This window comes from Engystomops pustulosus, chromosome 6 (genome assembly GCF_040894005.1).
Source record: "Engystomops pustulosus chromosome 6, aEngPut4.maternal, whole genome shotgun sequence".
In the NCBI taxonomy this organism is placed as follows: Eukaryota; Metazoa; Chordata; class Amphibia; order Anura; family Leptodactylidae; genus Engystomops; species Engystomops pustulosus.
The window spans coordinates 139,402,750-139,429,615 of record NC_092416.1 but is presented as its reverse complement, the minus strand read 5'-3'; the positions used below and the strand labels follow the sequence as shown (position 1 = coordinate 139,429,615).

Below are 26,866 nucleotides of genomic sequence, written 5' to 3'. Positions count from 1 at the left end.
CTTTTTAAAGCAAAGGATATGGCATTGCAACCAGATATTTAAAACAAGTGAATGTGTCACCTGACTTATTAGTATAAGAAGTAGTACATTACAAAATTCAAATATAAAGTACAAAAAAATTCATCATCTTAAGTGGCGGTGCATAATCTATATTGCCAGTTTATATATAGATGAATTACTATTGATATGTAATATGCACTGCCACTTTAGATTATTAATTCTCTGTATACATATATGAATTCTTATCTTCCTAGATAGATAAGAGATGGATAAATAGATAGATAGATAGATAGATAGAAAGACAGGAGTTGGATAACTGATGGATAACCTGCTCTTAGTGTTCGTGCTCCAGGTCTAAAGAGGAAAAGCATGGCCAGTCCTGTAGGAGCAAACTCAACCTCCCTCCCTGTTTGCTGGACTGCTCTCCCTCTGCACATTCAGCATAGTACCCTGCACCCCAGGAAAGAGGGGATAGCTTTCTGAGATCATGGGCCCATTATCCTCCTTGGGATGGTGGCCCTGCCTTAAGGACTTTATGAGTATCTGCAACACCCTCGCCGATGCAAGGCAGAGGAGTGGTTGCGAATACGTCCCACCATGTAGCTTGCAGCCTGTGTAGGGTCTGATTAGCCTCACAGCATGTCACTACATAACACAGATGAACTCTGCAGTGGTAGATCCTGCCTGGTAAGGCAGGAGTTAATTGCTTTATGTGATGTCATATGTGTCAGCCAATCACAGGTGTTATACTTTGTCTCTGTGAGCTGAGCTGTGAGCTGAGATGTAATTGGAGGAGTAGCCACCACCTGACCAGGGGAGTAACAAGATCCCTGGAAACTTCCAGAAGAAGTTAGTCCTCTCTCAGAAGAGAGTGCAGTGTGAGGAGAGAGTTCACTCTCTCAGATTAGAGACTCAGAGGAGTCTGTGCAGTCAGCACACCAGACCAAGAGCAGGTGAGCCTAGCCCCTGCCTGAAGAGTGAAGCTAATAGCTAGTATAGTGAGGAAAGGGGTATCATCCTACCTTTAAGGGTGATACCTGAAGCAATCCAGGATAAAGCTGAAGCATCCTATTAGGACACAGCTACCTCCCAGCCTGCCCTCTGCATCCAGGCTGAGAATCCCTCCTGTGGCTCCCTCCAACTTGCATCTCAGCACTCCACTACTCTGTTAAGGCACGTTGCTGCGGTTCCTGTCGGTTCCAATAAAGAACTGTAAGTTGTTTTTGTTCAACCTCTGCCTCCGTCTGGTCCCTGCTACTACAGCTGCCATCATCACAGGCACCCTGTCCACTACACAGAGACTCATACTCTAGATACCAAAGGGTTGCCCCAGGGAGATCCGCTATAGCCGCCTCTCTCTCATCATTTCTTGCCAACACCACCCTGCTGGAGACCTGCCAGGCTGTAGGACAGCCCTCCGGTTCCCCATACCAAGCACCGTGACACTAGCGTGCCTAGGCCGCAACCGCCAGCCACTCAGGTACTGCGGGCCCCGGCTGACTCCAGGCCCCGAGAAAAGGCTAGGCCCCGGTGGGGGATGTTGCATATCTTTTCGGAATAATATGCCGGAATCACATCTGAATGGGCCAAAATCACACCTGAGCAACTGTGCAACTAATTTCTGCAGTTAGTGTTGTGCAAAGTCTATCGAAAGGGTAGTGAGTAACAGGGGCGTAACTTGAAGCTGATGGGCCCCAGTGCAAAGTTTGTGCCAGGCCCCTGACTATAATGTATGGTTTATAGTGCGAGTCTTTTCATATGGGAAAGTGAGACCTTATGGGCCCCCTAAGCCTCTTGGGCCCAGGTGCGACCGCACCGTCTGCACCCCCCAAGTTACACCCCTGGTGAGTAACCTTTTACTTGGACAGGCAGTCAATGTGTAGGGATTTAAAAACACAAAATAATGAGACTTAGAGAAAGTTACTTTCATGGGATAACCCCTGCAATGCATTTCTCTGAGGCTAGCTTTTATTCTTTCATTAATGTGTCTCTTTGATGAAAATCTCAGACGCTGCACACTGCCCTGTCTCTGATGATGGAGTCTTTAATGCCCCTTAATTCACTTGTTGCACTCTTTCTTCTGACCTCTGGCACATCTATGTTCCAATGTCCTTGTTTCTGAAAAACAGCTCTTCTCTTTCCACAGTCTCCTTCTTTTTGAGATCTTAGTTTATATTGATGACTGCACAGGCCAGCAGGATTTCCAGAGACTGCAGCAGTCAATAATTATATAACTGGCCATTATATTACTGGTATTTTGCATTTTTAGCAGTTTTACCCTCTGCAGTTTATTTGCTTATAGTATTGATTTTTGTAAAGTTTGTTAAAAAGTTTGTGATCATTCAAAGGGAACCTTGCAAAAAAACTAACCTACACTAACTAAACATATATTTGAAAACTGCTGTCATAGAGCAGTACAACTATCCTCATATTGTTCTGCCCCATGCATATAAAGTTCCATAGTCCATTTGTAAAGTTGATTTACCATGTATTTTACGCTTCATCCAAGTGAATGTGGCTCTGCTAAAACATTTTTTCTGTTAGATCACTGGACACATTTAAACTAAATAATTGGCCTTGTAGGTGAAGTCTCCTGCATCATAAACATCCTTTCCTCAGAAAATCTGGTGCCGGAACGTAGAGAAATATTGTACTCTCTAGAAGTCAATGAGGGGTGTGACCTAGCCTAATACTGGGAGGCATTATGAGATCTATCTACTTAGTTAATTTTTCCATTTACTTTCAAATCTCCTTTTACTGCAGGGACCCTCCTATAACAGTTGCTGTGATACATAGCTGAAAGCAGCTTGTGGCCCAATAGAATCTTTACCAGACACCCCAACTATCATTTATCTTTTAAAGTTCAATATTACTCATATCCTAAAGTGAGCCGACAAATAATTCTAGACCAAGACAAAACTGGTGGGGTCACCTCCATTCATGATATTTATCAATGTTATTTTTATATTTGTATTTCTTTACTTTCTAAGTGAGCAGATGGTGTCAGAATTGTACTAAATGGTCACATAGCATGATACAGGGAACCAAGGGGGCATATAAGACAGCATAAAGGCGGGACTTGGTGGATATTTAATTGAGTGCAGGGAAATATTATCATGGCTAAGCACTAAGGGGGCATATTATAATGTTGGGGACAAAAATGAGTCATATTATAGTATGAAATGGGCACTAAGGAGATGTAATGGGGCACATGTACTTACCCATCCAGAGGAGTTCACCGAAGGTGAATTTTCCAGATGATCATATACTATGCCACGATTCACTTAGATCCTGCGCCAGATATCCTGCATGTGTCGCTTCTCCGCTCAGGTCCGCCGGAGTTCACTATCTTCTTCCTGGTGCATGTAAGTGCATTGTCTTGCAACACAATTTGAAAGTTAAATCCTGCGCTCAGTCCAAATCAGTCGGATCGTCTGATGGCACGCCACCCGGTTTCTGCAAGCGCAACCCCGCCAAAATCCGATCACGTGCGGCACAATCCACTGTTAAATACCTGTCACAGCCACGCAACGTCAGAAAGTCTGAAAGTCTGACGAAAGTGTGGCCACTGATCCTTTGTAAATAAGCCCCATTGTGGTTTGGAGTCATTATAGAGTGTGGGTATATAAAGAGGGCATATTATATTGTGGGGTCACTAGGGGAAGCATGATACCATGTAAGAGAACTAAAGCAATAGCATTACTGTATAGGGAAACAAAGGAAGATGCTATAACTGTGTGCATCAAGTAGGACTAGACAAAGAGTTGGCAGTTAGAGATGATGTCTACAGCAAAAAAAATTATTAAAATATGTGAAAATATCATATTTTGCCCATATACATTATAAACGCAGTCCTCATTTGCTTGAATTTTCTTCATTTTACCTTCAGTGGGGAAGGGAATGGAAATGACCATGAGCAGAAGTATAAGGCCACATGCATACGACTTTTATGGAGATTGTGATCTGGCCGTAATATTTGTGGCCAGATCACACCCTCTATAGAGTTCTATGGTAACCTGTCATGGCGCAGTGAGTCCGGCTTTCTATGGAGAGGGATGAGGAGCGCTTACCCCTCCTCCATCCTCCTCCTGATAATCTGCATTAGGACTAAGGGAGACATTGAGGGATATGGCAGTGGTCATTAATAAATGGTACAACATATTGTAGAGAAACCACTTGTTATCTAAGTTTTATTAAGTTATTTAAATTGTTCTTATTTGATTGGATAAGAAAGTTTTTACATTTTGCTAAGAAATATAATTGCAATGAGGGTTGAAACATTTTGATTGCAACAGAATATCAAACAGGAACCTTGAAGTGAACAGTTATTCTTTCCATCGTATCCTACAGTCTTAGAGAAAAGGTCACAGCTCGCGGATGGATTATTAAACCCAGCTGCGAAATGCATTGATCTTCTAAGTTATCTAAGAACATCTATACTGCTAAGGAAGAGTGGGTGTGAAGCACAGAGCAGGTTTTAATAACTTTTTAGAATTGTTACATGATCTAAGACTAGTGAGTCTGGAATATTTAATTTTAAAGACAAATTTCAGTGCTGTGATATATGGAGGCACCGAAGGGTAGGCTGGGGTTCAAACTTGATATGGAAGACTGTCAACAGTGGTGTTGGTGTGTAGATGGGTAAATCATATATGGGTGTCATATGTGCAAAGTATGTGTGACTAAGAAGTTAGGCTAGGGTATATATATCTTAGACACAAGGGTCACCGTGGGTTTCCGGTGCCTTACCCTAATGTGGCCCTAGATAGGCTGTGACCCTAGAATACCCTAAAAGCCTCAACTCTCAGTCACACCTCTAACCTGATGTGGACCCTGACCCTGGGATAAAACAGTCATTAATTATCCCTTGAGTGTATGCAGGATCTCAGAAAAATCATCAATTCATGTACAGCGAGTATAATTCATTTATTCAAAAGTAGGGAAGCTTTTGACTAAATGAGTTATACTCGCTGTGCATTATTCTTGGATCCGGCATACACCCAAGGACTAATGTAGGAACTGTTTTATCCTAGGCTCAGGTTCCAGATCTGAAGTTTTATGTTCTTAATACCATTTGTACTTCGAAATACAGATGTTGAACAGAGAGTAGGGGGCATATTCTATTCTGCCTCTATACAACCCAAAATAGCTCCAACCCTTACAAGAGCAGTCCACAGGTCTAACCCTGTAAACAAATGTGCCCCCTAAGAGCCCGTTGGAGCTCTTCAGCCCTGAGTACATCGATCTTCTTGATAATCGTAAGACTATTTTGGTTCATATACTTACCTCTACCACTCTATATATAAACGGGATACATGGACGATATTGGTATGATGCGTATGCCAATGCGGGAATAGGCTATAATTGGATTACATCTTAATGTGATATCGATACTTAATACGATAAACACTTGATCCCTTTATAAGTAATGTTGTAACTGTGTATGATGAAATGTATGCTTTAGATATTGTACCATCTAAATACTGCTGATCCATTCTTTTCCTTCATATGTTATAAATAAGAGAATGGTGGGGATTCTCATATACACTACTTAATAAGCTTCAGATGTCAAATCCCTCGGCCATGTGGCATGTTTCTTCTTAAATCTCATTCAAGTATTTGGGGATGAACTGCAATACCAAGCAAAGCCACTATACAATGTACATGATCTATGGGGTACCAGTTTACCAAGATTACCCCTTTACCAAGTCACTCAAGGAGCATGGCTATGTGGATCTGATGGTACCCACAAACCTTTCTACCACAAAAGAAAATACAGGTCTTATAAATGGCACATAGCAGGTGCAAGACCCTTTACAGATTTTGATATTTTCAAGAGATTCAGGTAATGCCTCTGAATACATCTTAGTCAGCTTGAGATATCAGAAAATAGTGAATGAAATAGTAGACATCTTTCTGGACTTCATATCCATCATCTCATCATTGCTATATGATCCTTTGTTAGAAAGGTGTTCACGTACCAAAAATACATACATCTGACAGCCGGCTGCGTCATCAGTGCAGAAAATGTACAAGTTTGTTGTAATATTGTGAAAACTTGGGACTTGTAGGACACGTCAGTAATAAAATCCAATGTCTCACCCTAGTGGTAACTATCAAATAGAATGGAATTACTTTTGCAGCATCTTTGGAGCCTATTATTATTTATGAATGTTAACCCACTAGGGATCTACTTGTACTCAAGCGAGCAAGTAAAACTGTAGGCCAAGGAGATCATAACAAAAACTCCTTTTAAAAAAACTCCTAATTTATAAAACTTTAAAAATGTTTTAATTATGCTCCAAAGCCAATCATAGAATTTCTATCTGCAGTTGGCATCACTAGGAATTGCACAGACAATGGCTGGACTTCTCACTCCCCTCCTTACCTAAAGGCCTGCTTCTTTAACATCAGCAATGAAACGGATGACAAGGTAAGTCAATGGCAGAACATTTTATTACAAATACAAATATTGATATAGATGGATACTATCTATGGTGGAGATATATTATTGGGTAGGTTCCTAGAGATAGTTCTATGTTGGCCTTTGGAGCGCCGCTGCTTTTCAGATTTATTAAAGTGGCATTGGCCCTTTGATTAAAATTTTTTTTAAATAATCGCAAGTAGAGTAAAATAGTTGCAACATAAACCAGGAAGGGAGTGACCTTGCAACTTTTTTTGTGATTATTTAAAAAAAATGTAAAATCTGGCTTTACACGCCATCGCACTTGCAGTGGTTCTTTGTTTAAGCCACTATTTCTGAGTGGGAGGAAAAGGCCCTTGCAATCTTTTGCCACTTTTTTGCGCCGAAAATTCTGTGATAAATCTCCCCCTATATGTCTATATATCTGTATGTGGTTGTAATCTCCCAACTACCAAGAGCGACTTGTTTTTTTTTGTTGTTTTTGCAACTTCATATTGTCACAGCGTTTTTGCGGCAGTTTTGCGCCTAAGCACCAAACTATCTGCGCATCAAAAATATCAATTTTTCCCTAATTTATCCTATTGATCGTATTGTCGCAGTGTTTTTGCACCAGTATGCAGCTAAACACAAACTAGCCGCACATTAAAACGAACAATTTTTTCCTCATTTATCCTATCAATCCAGATGTTTTGCTGCTCTATTAATGATTCATCATTAGCGACTTTTTCATTTAGGCGCAATTTTGGCACAAAAACACTCAAGTCTGAACGTGGTGTAGACTGAGAAGCAAGAACTAAGCTCTTGTGCAAAGCAGTCTATCCCCTGTTTAGTACAACAGCAGCAGAGCTCAGCCAGTGTTTACACTACCTGCAGCCTCTGTTTATAGTTCATGAGCTTCTGTTTACAAACAATCTGCAAAAGCAGCAGCTCAGAGCAGGATAGAAGATACAGAGAATTGCACCTGTTTAGCAGGATGTCCTCTCTAGTGTCTGAGGAGGAATAATGGCCAGAATTACATGGGGGCAGCAGAAGATCAGCACTGGATGATTCCCTCCAGGAGAAGCCACTGCTGAGGAGATGACTGGGTGCAGCTTGTTACACACCAGGGCTCTGCTGTGAGTGTCATTTTCATGCTGGTTTGTGGGAGAAAAGCAGAGAGGAGGTTGTAGGAGGATCGCATGTAAGTGGCCAAATCTAAGATTGCGTCTAATTCAGATAATTCAGGTGCAACAATGCTCTGCACTTAGGTGCAAAAAATAAACTAGTGATCATAGAAGTAGAAAACAGGACGTAAATCCGCGCTTCTCAGATTAAATGCTTTATTTCGGAGTTGGACTACGCGTTTCGGGGGCGTAACGCTCCCTTCTTCAGGTCCGTACAAATACACAGGATTCTGGTTAAAAATACATAATTGTAAAAAAATTTTTTTTTTTTGGGTCTCAGTGGGAAAGGATAAGTTCATATTATTATACCTGCATTTTAGCAAATATGATAGTGGATGAGAAGATAAAAGCTATTTTCTTTAAAACATATTACCGTATATACCGGCGTATAAGACGACTTTTGAAGACAGAAAAATCTTCTGTCTTCTCTGGGGTCGTCTTATACGCCGGTAATCGTCTTATACGGCGGGTCCCGGTGCATGGAGAGGGCTCACGGGCTGCATATTGCAGCAAAGGCTTACCGGTAACACCCGCGATCGGTGCTAGCACCGATCGCGGGTGTTTGCACAGCGATGGCTGCCGGCAGCCTCAAAAAGCTGCCGGCAGCCTCAAAAAGTCCGCACGGATCGTCTTCCGCGCAGTCTTCTTTCTTCTGCTGGGCGCCGCCATGCTTTTCCCCGGGGCGGCGCCTAGTATGACGTCAGCAGCGGCGCGTCATACTAAGCGCCGTCCAGGGGAGAACAATGGCGGCGCCCGGCACGAAGACAGAAGACGGGCACCGAAGCCAGAAGAGGACCCGCACGGACATCGGGGGAGCTGCGCTGCAGGTGAGTATATAAGTTTATTATTTTCTATTAATGCTGGGCTGTGCTGTATACTACTGGGGACAGTGCTGTATACTACTGGGGGCAGTGCTGTATACTACTGGGGGCAGTGCTGTATACTACTGGGGGCTGTGCTGTATACTACTGGGGGCTGTGCTGTATACTACTGGGGGCTGTGCTGTATACTACTGGGGGCAGGCTGTATACTACTGGGGGCTGTGCTGTATACTACTGGGGGCTGTGCTGAATACTACTGGGGGCTGTGCTGGATATTACTGGGGGCTGTGCTGTATACTACTGGGGGCTGTGCTGTATACTACTGGGGGCAGTGCTGTATACTACTGGGGCAGTGCTGTATACTACTGGAGGCTGTGCTGTATACTACTGGGGGCTGTGCTGTATACTACTGGGGGCTGTGCTGTATACTACTGGGGGCAGTGCTGTATACTACTGGGGCAGTGCTGTATACTACTGGTGGCTGTGCTGTAATGTTGTTGTTGTATGCCTTATGTTTATGAGCGACAGTTTTCCTGCTGTATACCTGCATGTCATAAGAATTTAAATTATAAAAAGGACCATGTTAAATTTTTAAATCTGTTTTTTTTTAATTTTTACCAGTGTTTTGTATGCGTTGGAAAAGGGGTAGTCTTATACGGCGAATATATCTTAAACTCTATATTTTAAACAGGAAAGTAGGGGGGTCGTCTTATACACCAGGTCGTCTTATACGCCGGAATATACGGTACTAGTCATAGTACATTACATCATGTAGTTAATATACATAGCCAAAAATGATGGTGTGATATTATAAAAATACAGAAAACATATACATATGTATAAACACCCATAGGAATAAAAGAATAAATCTAAAAAGAGATAAATGGTGTAAGGAGAAGAGGTTAAAAATCAATTAAATATATAGCACTGACCCTAGAGTGATCTTAGGCTCTCCTATGAAGATGTTAGGGGTATATGGTCCTCTTTAGTGATTGGCACTGTTATCTGGATATGGTAAAAAATAGTATAAGTCTATTTGCTGTGGCTAACCTGTAATAATATAAATGACCTGATGAATGGATAGCGCCGTAGATGTTAGTGGAGAGTTAGCCGAGGTTAATTAGGAGTAAGCCCGAAGGAGCAGTATACCTATGTAGAGAGGTAGTAGATTAGAACGGACTTACTGTTATGTAGTGCTGGACGGAGCTTCCACACTCACCTCAGGGAGCCAAGACAGTCGGGAGCGCTGTGTGATCGCGTCTCCCGCTGTCGGCTTTTTTATGCGCCAGAAAGAACGCGCATGCGCAGGAGAGTGACTCACCCTCGTATGTGCGTTATGTGATAGTGCAGAGTGATGGGACTTCACGCTTTAGCACATTGTTCAGGTAGAGCTGAGAATACTTATGTATTGGGGGAGTGGTGGGGACGTGAACTAGAGGGGAGCTGATAATTAATATGAAGGGAAATAATACTTATATAATGGAGGGGGGCTGGGGCTGGGGGGGACTGGTACTTGGTAATGGTGTAAAATGGGAAAAAGGGAGATGCTAGCTAAACCCTTTCTAGTGACTCATTTAATCCATATGGAGACATAGTGTTTAACTTGAATATCCAATAGTTCTCTCTATTGATCAGTTGTCTGTAACGGTCCGGATGATCTCACTAACATCTACGGTGCTATCCTTAACCCCTTCCCATCCAGGGTAGGTTCATTCATCAGGTCATTTATATTATTACAGGTTAGCCACAGCAAATAGACTTATACTATTTTTTACCATATCCAGATAACAGTGCCAATCACTGATGAGGACCATATACCCCTAACATTTCTATCATAGAATATTTCTTCATAGAAGAGCCTAAGATCACTCTAGGGTCAGTGCTATATATTTAATTGATTTTTAACCTCTTCTCCTTTTACACCATTTATCTGTTATTAGATTTATTCTTTTATTCCTATGGGTGTTTATACATATGTATATGTTTTCTGTATTTATATAATATCACACCATCATTTTTGGCTATGTATATTAACTATATGATGTAATGTACTATGACTAGTAATATGTTTTAAAGAAAATAGCTTTTATCTTCTCATCCACTATCATATTTGCTAAAATGCAGGTATAATAATGTGAACTTATCCTTTCCCACTGAGACCAAAAAAAAAAAAAAAATTTTACAATTATGTATTTTTAACCAGAATCCTGTGTATTTGTACGGACCTGAAGAAGGGAGCGTTACGCCCCCGAAACGCATAGTCCAACTCCGAAATAAAGCATTTAATCTGAGAAGCGCGGATTTACGTCCTGTTTTCTACTTCTATGATCACTAGCCATTTATCCCAGCTAAGCTATTGCCGAGATACCGGACGACGCAGCTCATTCTCAGTACTACCGACCACTTGGAATCCCTGGTGATACTATTCTGTAACTTTCCACTTTATTATTGATGCGCTGTGTTTTTTTGTCTTTTATGTAAAAATAAACTAGAGCACCTCCCCGTGATACATCTGGCCAGGGGCGTGACTAGGAGAGCTGGTGGCCCATAGGGGATTTCTGCATGGGGCCCCCCTTCCCCTTAAAAAAAAATGCATATATATTTGTACAGACACGATTATACAATCAAATACATTTGTACTCACTTTTATATATTCATACACACATGCAGACATGTATACATTTATACACATACATTTATGCACTCATTTATACACTAATACATACAGTATATATGCATAGTATACAGTATGTACACATCCATACATTTATACACACATACTGTATAGTACATACACATTATATACATACAAATAGTATATATACATCCTTTACTTATACATAAAGTATACACTCACCGTATATACGCATACATGCCGTAAAAACACACCATATGCACATACATATAGCAAATACGCACATACAAACATTATATACAGCATATACACGCATATATACAGCATATACATATACACCATATGCATTCATACACCGTTTACATAAAGACACATACAGCATATGAATATACAGTATTTATACACAGATACATAAAAATTTACTTCCTTTTTTTCATTGTCTGGGCAGTTAGTTGTGTTGGCAGGCAGGCGGCTGTACAGTCGGACTGCTGGGAGTTCAGACGGCTGTGCCGAAGGGTGGGCATTTGGAAGTCCGTGCCATCTGGCAGCTGTGTCGATTGGATCTGTCATCAGGTGGGTGGGAGTTCAGATGGTTGGACTGGGTGGTAGTTTGGGTGGCTCTGTACAGATCGCCGGACCTGGTCAGCACGGCAGGTGGGGCCCCGTTACATTGCTGGTAGCAGGGGCCCCTATTACTGTTGTTCTGTAGCCGTCAGCAGGGAGAGGGGGCCTGGGAATATGGTGCCATTAAATTTTGGTTCTGCCATCCATACTGGGCCCCTGAGCAGCCGTAACAGCTTTTGCTACACCACTAGTCAAAGCTGTGTGAATTTACAGAGACACCAAGGAACTCATGCTAGAGTTACAAATAGCAATTAATCAATTTCCTGTCCCACAGTTATAAATATGGAGCTCACTTCCTAACTCTAAATGTATGGCATGTAGAAACTGGATGACGAGGGTAATTACAGTGCATTCCCAATTGTGGAGATAGTTCTGTCTCTAAGTGATCATGCGAACAATACTGTGAACATCATGGGATTGATAGCAAAGAAAATGCACAGTATATATGAATCTACTGATGATTTATTTTATTTTTAAAAATAACCTGTGTATAACAGATGTATAGAAGAAAATAACTTATTATAACATTTTTATTAGTACACTTTCCAAGTTATTTTTATGATTCAGTTTACCTATAAAGGTTTATTGTACTGTCAATAGGATGTTTTTGATTGCATATAGTTTTCATATTTTTTCACATACCCTTTTGCATTTAATGTAAGATTGCTTTAAAGATAAATATGGCGGAACCACTGTGCCACCTGCAATAGAGAAATTTTATATATAGAACGTATATAATTATATATAATTTTATATATAACTTATACCCAAATCTTACCAGTACATTCACTCTCTGGTTACCATCCCCTATATAAATACGGACATGTAGCAGAAAAATATTGGTGGTACCTGAATACAATTTAACTTTTATTAAAGACTATAGTAAAATATACAACTATGTCTTGCATATTCTATTTATTCTATTGCAGTCATGCAGTGAAGGTCCCATAAAATATTGTACTCTACTCAATTCAAAAGATAAGGTGTAAGCATCACTTACCCCATATAAATTCAATCAAATAAACCGTAGTTAAACTAGAACTTATCAGAGGGAATTTGGTGCATGAGTCACTTCCAGCACTTTTCAATAAGACGTTACAGGAAGGTTTGGCGGTGGAGGAGCGCTATATTAGGATGTATCCAAGCCTGGTTTGTCTTATTTTCAAGGGAGGCCTTAGATTTCTAAGCTTGAAAAAAATTGTGCTTATTGCCAGTGGGTGTCTTATTTTTGCGGAAACAGGGTATATGTGTTGAGAGCTGGCACTCATCTATAACCATAGATCAGAGCAGTGCTAGTCACTGCATTCACTTCAGGTATACTTCACTTCAGAAATACAGATAGAGATAAAAGCTGGGGATTGGGCACTCCAAAGGGCCTGGAGCCACCTTAGCCTCCTGGTAGCTATGCCTCTGGTTCCAGGGCAGGGCCGGATTTAGTAGACTGCCATAGGCCCTGGGCTGTATGAATATTATAGCCCCAACAAGTCTGGAATCGATTCCAAGCTTCTTGGGGAATGGAAGATGCTTCCCTTTTGCCTGCTTTCAATCTGCGATTTGGAGTACCTTCCAAATGTGCATGTGTATTGAGAGCATGAACATATGTATAATGATTTAATGGGTTAAAGTCTTTCTCAGTCTGGTGGGTGGTTTAGGGCCCCCTAGAAGTCTTGGGACCTGGGCTACCGCCTCAATCGCCTACATTATAATCCACTACTGCTTCAGAGTCTACCCTCATGCAAAGAATTGTTCGGTATTGAAAATTAGATGTAAATCTTACTAGTGCCGCTTACAAGTTTGTATGTAAATTATGACAGTGACATTTGACTGCTCAACTGATGCCCACCTAAGATCTGAATGTTACACTAGGGAACTGCAGAAGTGAAAGGAGCAAAAGAAGCGAATAACTAAGTAAAATTGCAAGAGAAATGTTTTAAAGTTATCTTTATCATGCTAGAATCACTGGGGGATTCAGATTTCAGGTCAGAGAACTTTTTTTCATATTTTTGAATGCCATAAGACTTAAAGGAGACCCATACCTAATATACCTAATATACTTTATATCAGTATGTTGTGCAGCAGAATAACACTTTCCATACCATGTTTTTTTCATGGCCCAATGTGGTGACATCATCCACAGAATCAAATTTGAAATGAGATGTAAATGAGTTGTGTAAAGTCATGGAGGTGGAGAGTTTAATACTGAAGTCAAGCTCTCCTTGCCTCATCTCAAGTGATAGACATCATTCACCAGACATGTGGAGAGTCATTTGTGATGGTGACCTTTGATGCAAGACTGTCAATTACAGCGGAGGGGGCGTTCTGAGGTATTACTAAAAGACAGAGACATTATGTAGTTGTACTCTTAGCATTTGCCCTAAGGCTACATCAACATGTACAGTTGAAGCCTACACATACATCTGCAGGTGCCACCCACATATATTTCATATGTCACATGTGGTGTTGATGATTGAAGTCTCATGCTGGGGTCCACTCAAAAAAAGTGAGCCCATGTTTAACATGAAAGTGTCTAACTTTGTGATTTTATGTTCCAGAAAGGACATTTCTACGCAGTAAAGATCCTGTACACATGTGGGTATGCTGCCTCTTTACTGGCACTAGTGACTGCCATCAGCATCTTCTCCCTCTTTAGGTTGGTAGAAACAGATTATGTTGCATTCCTAATGATAACAAATATATGAAATAGAAATGGTCTACATACTATCTAACATTGACTTTTTGTTGTTATAAAGGCAAACAATTAATAATAAAAAATGAAAAGTCATTAACAGGCATGGTGATTATGTGGCAGCATTTTTTTTTTGGCAGACAGAGAGCTAATTTTATGACCCCATGATGCTGTTATATCATTGGTGGTGCCATATCTGTTGTTTATCATGTAGAAAGTGCTGCATTCTTCAATCTGTAGTCATGGTCTCTGGTTTAAGGCCAATGGACTGATCTGTCATATAGAGCTCCTTGAAATGTTTCAGGAGAGCAGAAAAGACATTCCAAACAAAAACAAAGCACCATAAAAAAAGAATTCTACCTAATTGGAAAGCCACAAATTGTAAAAACTAGGACAGGTATTCATGAGAGTCTCACTTTAGGGCTATTAACTTACCGCAGATGGTGTTTCTGGCAGTGACAATTTACAATTAAGGATAATTCCAGAGAAAGTGATAGTTTCTTATCATTCATTAAGGAATTGTTTGAGCTCTAATGAGCAAGCTATGGTATTTTAGAGAAGCTACTTAGCAACAGGTCTTATGCCCTGGGGTGACAATGCTGAATCCCTATGCTTAAAGGGAAACTTTCACCAGCTGCACGGCTGTTAAACCACCAAACATACTTTATAGGGTGTATTAATTGTTGTTGAAGGCCCTAATAATGATAATGAGCCGGCCTCACTCTGAAATATCAACTTATATTCACAACCAGGTAACAGTCAGGGGGGTGGGGTTTTGGGGTAGAGCATTCAAGAGCTCACCTACCCTTCAGGCTGCTGCGTCATGAAATTGCTTTTCAGCCAATACTTCCCTGCCTCCCGCACCTCCCCGTCCTCTTGCCCTTTTGTTTTAAATCTTGGACACTCGCAGTATTATCTTCTCTCCAGACTGGCGCTTGACTGCTGTACCCTGACCTCCATCCTCCCCCCCCCCCCCCAACATGACTGTTACCTGCCTGAGAATATACGTTGATATTTCAGCATGATGCTGGCTCAGAATCATTATTAATTAATTAATACACCCTATAAGGTCTGTTTGGGGGTTAAACAGCTGTGTGGCTGGTGACAGATTCCCTTTAAATGCATACATAAAATTGTCCCCTTCTGTTCTACAGGAGTGTTGAGGATTCTTTTTGTGTTGATGTAAAATTCCCTTCCATAATAATAAATGGATTGCCTTTTTTAGTTTCAGTAAGGTTTTATTGTTTGAAAAACATAGGAAAAGGCCTTACAATCGGGCAAGGCGAAATGTTTACCCCACGCAGGCATGTAGTATAGTGTAGAATATGGATAGACCAGGACTATGTGTGGAGAAGTGTTGGAGCCATGTTGATGCATATGGGACTGTTAGGGTGACAGAGATGGATCTCACGAGTGTGGGGGAGCCTTGTGAAGTGATCCACGGGTTCCAGATCCCTTCAAACTGTTGGAAGGTGTCTGTCCTTGTCGCCTCAATTATCTCAAACAGCATCGATTCTGTTCCTAATCGCAGTAAAAGATATGTTCAGGGATTTACATTTTGCTGTTGTTTAAATTCTCTAAAGTTATAAAGTGATGGGCTCAGTTTTTAACCTTTGCTGGTTTATCTCCTAGTAGAAGTAGTGCTGGGGTTACAGGTGTTGTGTTACCTAACAGAGAGCAGATGAGAGTTTACACACAGTTCCAGAGGGAGGCCACTATGGGGCAGTGCCACCATGTATGGGCCATATCATCCAGGGCATTGCAGCCTCCAAAGCAGCTGTTGGACAGATGGGGGTACATATTGGCAATAGTACATTCTGTGAAGTAACCTAAGAGAGGTCTCTGTTAACAAAAGTTGTTGGCTGCCTTTTGCTGAGAGTGGTACAACAGTGCCTCCACCTTGGCAAGGGATAACTTGCAACCAAAGTTAGAATCAACCTGTTCCATAAAATGTGACTTGATGTCCAGTGGGGGCACATAGAAAATGGAATATAACAGATAGATTATTTCTCTACTGAATGGGTCATTTATACAGTTATTTTCAAATAAGAGTTTGAGGATGTACCTTGGTTGAGTCTGAGGGGCGAACCTCTTATTTGGATACAACCTCGTTATGAGACAGCGGTTTACCTCCGGGCATCAGTTGCTGCAAATGGGTGATTCTAATCCAGGAGGAAAAGAGGGGTTATAAAATAGGGGTAACAAGGGAGAAGGGCTAGTTTGTAATTAATGTTGGAATCTAAGAAAGCGCCAAACTTTTAAGGAGTGAAGTGAGAAAGGGGAAAGGGTCTACAATAAAGTTGGCAATGGGCCTGTCATCCAGGCTTGTTAGTACGAATGGATGGGTTAGCTGGGATTCAAGCTACTAATGGATTGCTTTTTAAGCCATTTTACATCCCCAAAATAGCTTTATCTGATAAAGGTTTGAAGACCAATCAGTGTAAGACTACACTTGTGTAAGACTACTAACTTACTAAGCACAAGATGTACCCAATGTTCCCAATATACTTTGTCACAGTCCTATCTATTCATAGTTGTATCCTATATGACCCTGGCTTTGGTTATAAATGGAGGGTAAATATTTTTGTTAGTAATCCAAGAAAATAGCTAATGGTCATGGGAAAGGCAATATACAGAGTGTTTTTTATTACAAAAACTCCAGGACTGCCCACTTCTTGTTTAGATCTATACAGGTTATTACAGTCTATAGAAAATGGGGGTTAGGGACAACGTAAGTTGAGTTCTGCTTCTTGTAGCATCTTTTCTACAGAATGGGTCACAGACTACTTGAACTGTCTTTCTTACTGTAAATCTCTATTGAATATATTCTAAATAACATCAACATCTACATCTCATTTATAATCCAGGCCAAGTCATATTGTCCTTGTAATTATCAGTCATTTCAATCAGCAACCAATCAGCCAACATGCATTGTTATGTCCCAGTAGGCTCCTGGCACCAGTAGAAGCCAACTGATCTGTTGATGAGTTGTGTTATGAAGATTAGGTTGCTGTACAGGATTGTTATTTCTACAAAACCTTTTTCTTGCCCTCAGCATCTTAAGAACCATCTTAATAAATGGAGAAATATAAACCCTGATAAGAAAATAAGTATGCGTGACTGATTTGATCTTGAGAGTCGTTCCTTCCTGAGAGTATTTTTACTTTAATGTCACGGCTTCCCATCGGTATATAGTATTAAACGCCTGATTGACACTCACTCATGGTTTATAACCTTGCATTTCTTTGGTGTAATCTTCAAGGAATCACAGGTGTATTATGTAATGAACCGTGGGATAGGGCTATATGACCCGCTAAGCAGTAAGAACACCATGTTCCCCTTCTGGAAGTGTATAATGAAGTCAGGCAGCTCTTTACATGCAAATAGAGTCAAAGTCTTAATTCTTACCTTGGCAGCCAGACAGGAAAAATAATACATGATAATAAAGTGGTTAAGCCTCAATGGAGGGACAGAGGGACCAAACTGCAAAGTCATGTGTTATTCATTGGTAAATTGTCTTTTCCTGTCTAAGGCTTCTAGATCAGGGGTGACTGACAGCCACATAATTAGGCTTCTTCTACAGGTAATGCTATTGGTCTGGGATCTGGTGGTTAGGTCTAATCCTCCCAAAGGTTTTACTATTTAACTTAGTCAATATGAAGTCGTTATTTTCTGGGAGATGAGACAGTCTAGCTCTTGTGTTTATATACTGCATAAGTATCTGATTTTTTTAAATTTTAACATCTTTTTATTGGGTCCCCTGTATACATCTGCTTATACCAGAAACCAATTGCCCTTGCATTTCACAATGTGTTTATACTGTAATATGTATACATTAATACATTTAAGTAGATTGCCTTATCAAGCTAAACCCATCCTCTATGTTCTATTTGAGCATATAGATGTTACAGATATGGGATCCCCTGCTATTTATCTCCTTTAATAAGCCAAAGGAGAGAATCTCTAAGACTGAGTACACACCTTTAGCTGGACTTTATGGTACTCTTAAGGAAAGCGTAGCACAAACTGTGAAGAGAAGGTGAACGGTAGCTTATCCATTCACTTAACGTTCCCCACAGACTTTAATTGACCTTCTATTATCTTCTGTTAGTAATTGCAGGAAAAAGGAAGTGGGCTGTTATTTTCCGCTGTGTGGATATGTGAACATAGCATTAGCATTATAAGGAGGACTCTGGACTCAGGAAAGACAGACAGGACACTGAGTCCTAAACTGAACCCCCAAACTATCACCTGCCTACTTACTGGGCTTACTTACTGGGTCACTAACTAGTGACTAGTAAATGGACAACATTTCCTTCCTATGATAAAAGGAAGATATAAAAAAAAGGCTCAAACCAAAAACACAGAAGAATAACGGGCAGTCCGGATCACAACAGATATGGCATATAAGGCACAAAATCACAGATACAAAGGGATAGTCTCAGAACAATAGCCAAAAGTCAGAAAACCAGAAGTACAGAATTATAGAATGTACATCTAGGACAAACACTAACCAGGAAATATAACCTGTAGAAAACTTGCTGCGAATTGTATCCATATAGAAAGCCTAAGCCCCAGATGACTGGAGAGGTATGTCCATTACAGTAGGTTAAATGATGCTGGATCAGAGCAGATGAACTAGGTGTGGTGCAATTAGTCTCAATACAGCCAGCAACATAAACCACAGTTCACACTAGGAATGTCAAGCAAAACAGAAAGGGAAAATCAACGCTTCCGAAGGCGCACTCTGCAGACAAAGGAAGACGCTGGCACAAATGTTACACACAGTAAGGTCTGCCACATCCCGTTACATCTATAGCCTGGTCAGTGGTTATGAACGGCTTGAATGTGATACCCTACATTTTGCCTGCAGTGGTCACTGCAGTTTCTGCTAGTAGTAGCAGCTGATTGCCAAGGACTTTTTTGAGTGTGAGCTCAAACGTTGTATGTTAAAGGGGTTATCCTGGTTTTAAAAATTACTGAGGGCCAGGCTGGGGAGGGCTATTTAAAAATAATAAACATGTACTTACCTCGTCCGGCGCCGAAACTGGTCTTCTCTGTGTAAGCGAACAGGGGCACCGATCGAAGGGACCGCGGCGTGGGACATCGGCGCCGCCGGGGGAGGTAAGTACAAGTTTATTATGTTTAACTAGCCCACCCCAGCCCTACCCCAGTAATTTTTGAAACCTGGATGACCCCTTTAATACCTTAACGAGAGGGGGCTTTTTCAGCTTAAAGAAGGAGCCACATTTTCCAAATCTGACATGCATCACTTTATGTGTTAAGAACTTTTGAATGCTTCAACATACCCAAGTGATCTTGAGACTGTTTTTTGTTAAATATTTTACTTTACAATATAGATCATCAAAATGCAACAAAAGCTGGCTAATCATGATGAGTTATCTCGTTCTCTGTCTTCAATCAGTTAAAGCTGCGTGGTTTTAGGTGCAGTTTCTTATTTTAACAGATGGAAGACATTGGGGCACATTAATTTACCCATCCCCGCCCGATCCCCGAGGTGCAATCCCCGACGAGAATGCACAGCTGCCGCGATTCACTTACAGCCTGCGCCCAATTTCCTGCATGCGTTGCTTCCCCGCTCAGGTCCGCCGGAGTTCACCATCCTCTTCCCGGTGTAGGTAAGTGTACAATATACAATTTAAAGTTAAATCCCGCAATTTGTCCGAATCCGCCACCCCTCCCCCGATTTGTGTCGCATGAAAGCCTGCGCGATTGCGACACAATCTGATCATGTGAGACAAAAACCCCTGCTAAATGCAGCGCAAAATGGAAATCGTTAGGGAAACCTGACCTTTGTGCGGTCCTCGGACCCTTAGTAAATGTGCCCCATTAACTAGTGAATGACATTTGTTGAACAGGTTTCTCCCTTCAAAATGTAATTCACATAATCTCAACTTAAACCCCTTCAAAGCTGCTTGCAATGCAGTTTTGACTGCAACTTGTGAATGTGCTCTTAAACTGAACCACTGAGAACCAACTGCTATTTTATTAATAGGGGTTTCAAAAAGTTGAAGATTCAAAAAATTGCTGTGCAGATTTTTGTTCATTTAAATAAAGATGTATTTTTTTTATCATTTTTTAATTTGATTCTGTTCCTAGCACACATCCCTTGTTGTCCTTTGACTTTTTTGTTATTGGAACGTTTCTTCTCTGTATAAGTACAACTATACCTTCCTCTATAGGATTCTGTTCTCGGTACAGAAAGTATTTAGTACCAACTACAAATTGCTATCCTATTATCCTGCCCCCTCTACAGTTGATGTCCTTGGGACCAAACCTATGGAAGTTCCAGGAAACCAGCAATAGAAATGCTCATGCGTTAAAACAGGAAAGGGAAAACATGTTCGAAAACCCCTTTCTAACATTGATGCAAAATGTGTGAGTAACAAAATAAATAGAAATTCTAGTCAAAGAGCAGGAGATGTAATCCTACTTCTGATTGCCATTCTTTTCAATTGGGGGAAATCCCCATCCTTCTATATCCAATGAGTGAATGCACTGGCGTACAATTTGACATAGAATTACGCTTTTACCTCTTCCCATTCAGACCATTGGCGGAGGTTAGCATGGTAGCTCAGTGGTTGGCACTATAACCTTGCAGCGCCAGGGTCCTGGGTTCAAGTCCCATCCAGGTCAACATCTGCAAAGAGTTTGCATGAGTTTCCTCTGGGTTCTCCGATTTCCCTCCTCACTCCAAAACATACTGGTAGGTTGATTAGATTGTGAGCCCCATGGGGTCAAGTACTGATTTGGAAGGCTCTGTGCAGGGCTATAGAATATGTTGGTGCTATATAAATAAAGGAATTATTATAATTTTAAAGCAAGTGTTCAGGTGTGGGGCAGCAATGCCCCACACTGGCAAACTCCACCGGCAGGCCACCCTTTCCCCACGGCAGTATTCTGGGGTACAAGCCCTGAATTAATCGCAGTTCATTATTTTAATTATAATATTGTTTCCCCTTTATGGCACCTCTGTAGTAAGTGGGCGTGAAGGGGGAAATAATCGCAATTCCTGGCGCTTCTCAATTATTTGTAATTACATTAAGATTTGTACCCCAGAAGATTTTTGAACAAGATTGTCCCCCATAATGTCTGTAACTGCTTATGTTACTCATGGACATTGGAAATTATTATAAAATCTTTCTCTATCAGCAGTTAGCCAAAATAATGGCCTCCATCCATCATCTCGAATCTATTTACCTAGATACCTGAGCAATATGTTCTTATTGTGCTATGTTCGCTTTTTAGACTCCTTATCATGCTGTTACTTAGAATACTTTCCATATATCTATGCTATCTGTACAGGTTATTAATTGAAAGCGTGGTTATCACGAGAGACCGGAAAAGCCATCTTTCTCTGTAATTTCACTGTGGTTATTTATCGCTGAGATGTAAAACTTCAGACATGGATAAATGAGAACAATAAGAGCGCGCAGTATGATGTTATTGTAGAATAAGAATGAGAAGTGTTAATGAGCTGAATGTTTGATAACCAGAGGGAATAGGTAGAAAGTTGTTGCAGGAAATCATTAGAAGTGCTAAGTAATTTCATCAAAGTAAGGCAAAGAAGAAAAGTAGACAAATTATTGTTTTACTTTATTCAAAAAGTAAATTCAAGTAAATAGACAGATATGATATTGATGATAGATAAACAGACTGACAGATGAAAGATAATACACTAATGACAGATAAACAATAGAATATACGATATACTAGAGATATTAAATACACTGATATAAAGATATTATACATAGTTATTATACATGGGTTAGTTTGAATTAAATAGATACATAAGATATATAAAAGATGTATAGATACATAGATTTTTATATATATGTTTATACTTGCAGACATATTGGGGCTTATCTACTAAGGGTCCTGTGGCCGCACTTCCGTTGGGTTTTCTGACGTTTTTGAGGATCGTACTGCTGGGACAGGGATTTAGAAGGGGATTGTGTCACACATGATCAGATTTTGACATGTCGGTGTCGGCTTTCATGCAACAGAAATGGGGGGGGGGGGGGCGGCAGTCGGACGATCCGACGGATTTGGACAGAGCACAGGATTTAACTTGTGTCGCAAGCCATGCACTTACATGCACCGCGAGGAAGATGGTGAATTCCGGCAGACCTGAGCGGGAAGTGACACATGTAGGATATCAGGCGCACAATCTTCTTGAATTGCGGCACAGTGCATGATCGCCAGACAATGTACTTTCAGGATCTCCTCCAGACCGGGTAAGTAAATGTGCCCCATTAGCCTCTTGGGATAGGGCTATTAGTAGACTATTTGATCTCAAAAGGAGACAATGATAAGGGGCATGAATTATTTATATAGATATATATGGGCCATGCAAAAAACATGGTGGAAAGTTGTTCCAGGTTAAATCAAATCAAAAGACAAGGGGGCACTGTCTTTGTCTGGAGAAAACAAGGTTTATTCTCGAGAAGCTTCTTACAGAACTGTGAATCTGTGGAATAGCTTACTAAGCTGATCGGCAATGATACAATCTAGTCATAGGTACTTTGTAAAATCATAAAGAAAACATCTTTCAATAAGTTGCGCTCACATCATAATAAATTATTATTACTTTATTCATTTATAAAGCACCATTAATTCCCACAATTCTATACATTTAAAAAGGCGGTTACATATATTGCATAAAACAAGCACAAATATGTATAAAGGCAGAAAACTAGATTAAAAATCTATATGTAAACAGAACATTGCAGAATAAAGAACATTATCATTGCCAATTAATGATTAAAAGATAAAGAAAAAGCATAAATCAAGTCTGCACGAATGCTGTATATATAACAGAAAGATAGGTTTATAAGATAGATAAAACATAGATGATAAATGCAGGTTTATTGTTTTCCCTACAGGAAACTCCATTGCCCAAGAAATTATATCCACATGAACCTCTTTGTGTCTTTCATTATACGTGGAGCTTCCGTGTTCATCAAAGATGCCATTCTTTTTGCAGATGAGAATATTGATCATTGCACCATGTCTACGGTAAATATCTGCATGGGGAAGGGCCAATGCTGCACACACATACAGATTTATGATGTCTATTACAATACCTAAAACAGTAATAATACAGTCATATAAGCCAAAGAGTTGAACTACAGTACTTTAAAGAGCGTCTACCACTATGGAGGACTTACCCTTATATACTTATGTATAAGCTGAGTTTTTCAGCACAAAAAATGTGCTGAAAAAAACCCTACTTGGCTTATACACGAGTGTATAAAAAAATAAACTTACATACTTTCCTTCCGATGCTCCGCACAACTCTGCACAGCTCCCCATGGCTCCTCTTCCTGCTCCTCTTCACTTGTTACAGAGCGCTCACGGCGCACACTATGACATAAGCATCATAGTGTGTTTATAGTGCCACATCATAGTGTGTGCCACAGACAGAGTGCATGGACGCATCGGAAAGCATGGAAAGGGGAATATGTAAGTGTGTAAGTTTATTTGTAAGTCACTAACAAAATGCCCAGGCAGTCTCCCCCAGTAATTAAATACCCCATGCAGAATCCCCTAGTAATGAAATACAAGTTCCAACCTGTGCAGTGCTGCGTAATCTGTGTGCGCTATATAAATTAATAATTATTATTATTATTATACACTAAGGGGCTGCAGTGCATGGGGAGCCGGGCATTAAATTCTTAAGGGGGCTGCTGCAGGGCATTTCATTATTAGGGGGGCTGCTGCTGGGCATTTCATTATTAGAGGGGCTGCTGCAGGACATTTCATTATAGGGGGGTTGTTACAGGGCATTTATTTACAGGGGAGGGCTGCATGGGGCATTTCTTTACTGCATGAGGGCTGCATGGGGCATCTCATTACTAGGGGAGGGCTACATGGGGAATTTCATGACTCGGGGGGCTACATGGGGCATTTCATTACTAGGGGAGGGGCATGGGATATTTCATTACTGGGGAAGGTTGGAAGTTGCATTTCATTACTATGGAAGGCTGTATGGGGAATGTCATTACTAGGGCAGGTTGCATGGGGTATATGATTGATGGGGGAGGCTGCGTGGGGTATTTAATTACTAGGGGAGACTGCCTGGGCATTTTGTTAGATAAGGAAGGCTGCTTGACATTTCATTATTGAGGGAAGGCTGCTGGGCATGACTTTACTGGGGAAAGCTGTGACCAATGTTCTTAATAGGCTTCTTGCAGAGTAAAGAGGTTGTCTGAAAAAAAAAAGTCATCTAGAAAAGGTTCTGGAAAGATAGTCTATAAAAAGCTCAGGGGAAAAAAATTCCCTTACCACTCCACTTAGTGTGTGTGTTCCTCAATGGTAAGAACTTCCTGGTGCATCTCGATACACAGAAAGTAAGTGATTGCTCAACCACTTACTGCTTGCAATTGGAGGGAAATCTGGAGCCGTATAATATGAAAATGACAACAATGAACCATCCGACCATAGGCTGACGAGTGGTTTGATAAAAGACAAACAGTAGGCTCTGCTTTTGAAATATGAATGATATCTTGGAATGAAACTAAGGTAATGAGAACAAGTTCATATCCTTAAAGGGGTTGGAGACTTTACCAATGCACCACTTTTTGAAATGTAAAGCCCCTGGTTCAAAAAATGTCTCTATCTCATAAGCCAGACATTCTTGTGCATAAAGTGGCAGCAGATGGAGGGTTATGTTATCTCTCACTGTCCATGAGCAATCTCCCTACCAGGATTTTATGTTAGTATTCATGAATACGCGATTAAAGTCCTGGAAGGGCAATTGGTCATAGATACCGTAGATGTCCTTACACAGTTCTGTGTCATCGGAGGGTGCCGATCATAGCTGTCATTAAGCATTCTGTATTGCAGTCTGTCAGTGGCCCACTAATACAGAAACAATACATTCATAATATACTTCAATACAGTTGTATTGCAGTATATTGTATGAGTGACCGGACCTCTTAGGGTTAAAGTATCCTAGGGGGCCTGAAATAATAGTAAAAAATTTTTTTCATGATGTTAAAAAATATATACTAAAAATTCAAATACTCTCCCGTTTGAACACATAGAAAAATAAACATCTGTCCCAAAATGTAAAAATTATTATTTACAGTTGTAATGGAGAATAGCGGCCGAATAACCAAATTGCCAATTTTTTGACATTTTGCAATACGTAAAAACATAAACAAAAAGTAATTAAAAGGTTGTACAGACTACAAAATGGAATCAATGAAAACAGCAGCTTCTACCGCAAAAGATGACACCTTACACAGATAATAATAATAATAATTCCTTTATTTATATAGAACACACAGATTACGCAGCGCTGTAGAGAGTTTGCCACATTGGTACACATATCTGTACACCATAGTATGTAAAAGTTATTGGTGTCAGAATATGGCAAATATGGCAATTTTATTTATTGGACAAGAGATTAAAAAAAAAAATTAGCAATAAAACATAATAAAACCTATATAAATTTGGTATCTCGGTGATCGTACAGACCCAGTGAATAAAGGTGAGGTGCTATCTGGATTACACAGGAAAAGATATAAAAACAAAGCCCATAGAAATATGGTGCAAATGTGTTTTTTGACAATTCTACCACATTTGTGTCAGGGCTGTGAGTCTGTGGACCCTCTGGACCACCGTGGGATATGGTACTAGCCGGCACCTGGGACCGGAGTCTAGTCGGAACCTGGTCCTCACCAGAGCCCTCCACAAAGCGTGATGGTCTTACCGTCAGGTTGTTCCACAGGAGCGAATAGCCCGCGGTGGCAGATAAGGTAGTAATGCAGGAGTCTGTACCCGGGGAGACAGGAGAACAGCACAGCAAGGCACACTAGGACTCGCATCAGGAGCTGGCACACGGATCAGGAACACAACAACGGACTGACACGCCGATCAGGAGACAAGTTCCTTTGGGCTCCAGATTCACACGGAGGGACACGTTTGCGCCCGCGCTCCGAGACAGGGATCGCGGGAGCACCCGTGACAATTTGGAATTTTTTCCAGCTTTCCCTATACAATGAACAAAATATAAAATGGTGACACTAGAAAGTACAGCAGATAACCAGCAGATAACAAGATCACCAACATTTCTGTAAACCGAAATGGCTTGTGGAAAAAGGGACTAAAAAAATTAATCAATGGAGAAATGAAAAATTGCCTGGTTAAAATACAACAAAATTTCAATGGCTTGTTTCCTCTCCTTTCAGATAAGCTGTAAAGCAGCTGTGGTTTTCTTCCAGTACTCTATACTTGCAAACTTCTCCTGGCTCCTGGTGGAAGGAATGTTTCTACATACTCTGCTCACCCTCACATTTACCTCACAGAAGCGCTATTTTTGGTGGTATATCATCAGTGGTTGGGGTAAGTGTGGTCTCATACAGGGCTGGATTGTAGGAAGTGCAAAAGGGGCAGTTACCCAGAGACTGCCAGCTCACAGTTGCTTTCACAGAGATTTTTAGAAGAATAAAAATGTATTTAATTGTGACTAGGAATATGGTAGCA

The 26,866-nt window shown here is 40.7% G+C and overlaps 1 protein-coding gene across 3 annotated transcripts in view; it reads left to right on the top strand.

Annotated features, from left to right (window-relative positions):
- Positions 1-26,866, top strand: part of LOC140064442 (vasoactive intestinal polypeptide receptor 1-like) — a 70,962-nt gene that overhangs the window by 17,062 nt on the left and 27,034 nt on the right. For all 3 annotated transcript variants that reach the window (XM_072111362.1, XM_072111361.1, XM_072111360.1), the window contains exons 4-7: positions 6,333-6,433; positions 14,220-14,317; positions 23,260-23,392; positions 26,572-26,725. In XM_072111362.1, coding sequence (XP_071967463.1) covers positions 6,333-6,433; positions 14,220-14,317; positions 23,260-23,392; positions 26,572-26,725 — 486 coding nt within the window. The remainder of the gene's footprint in view (positions 1-6,332; positions 6,434-14,219; positions 14,318-23,259; positions 23,393-26,571; positions 26,726-26,866) is intronic.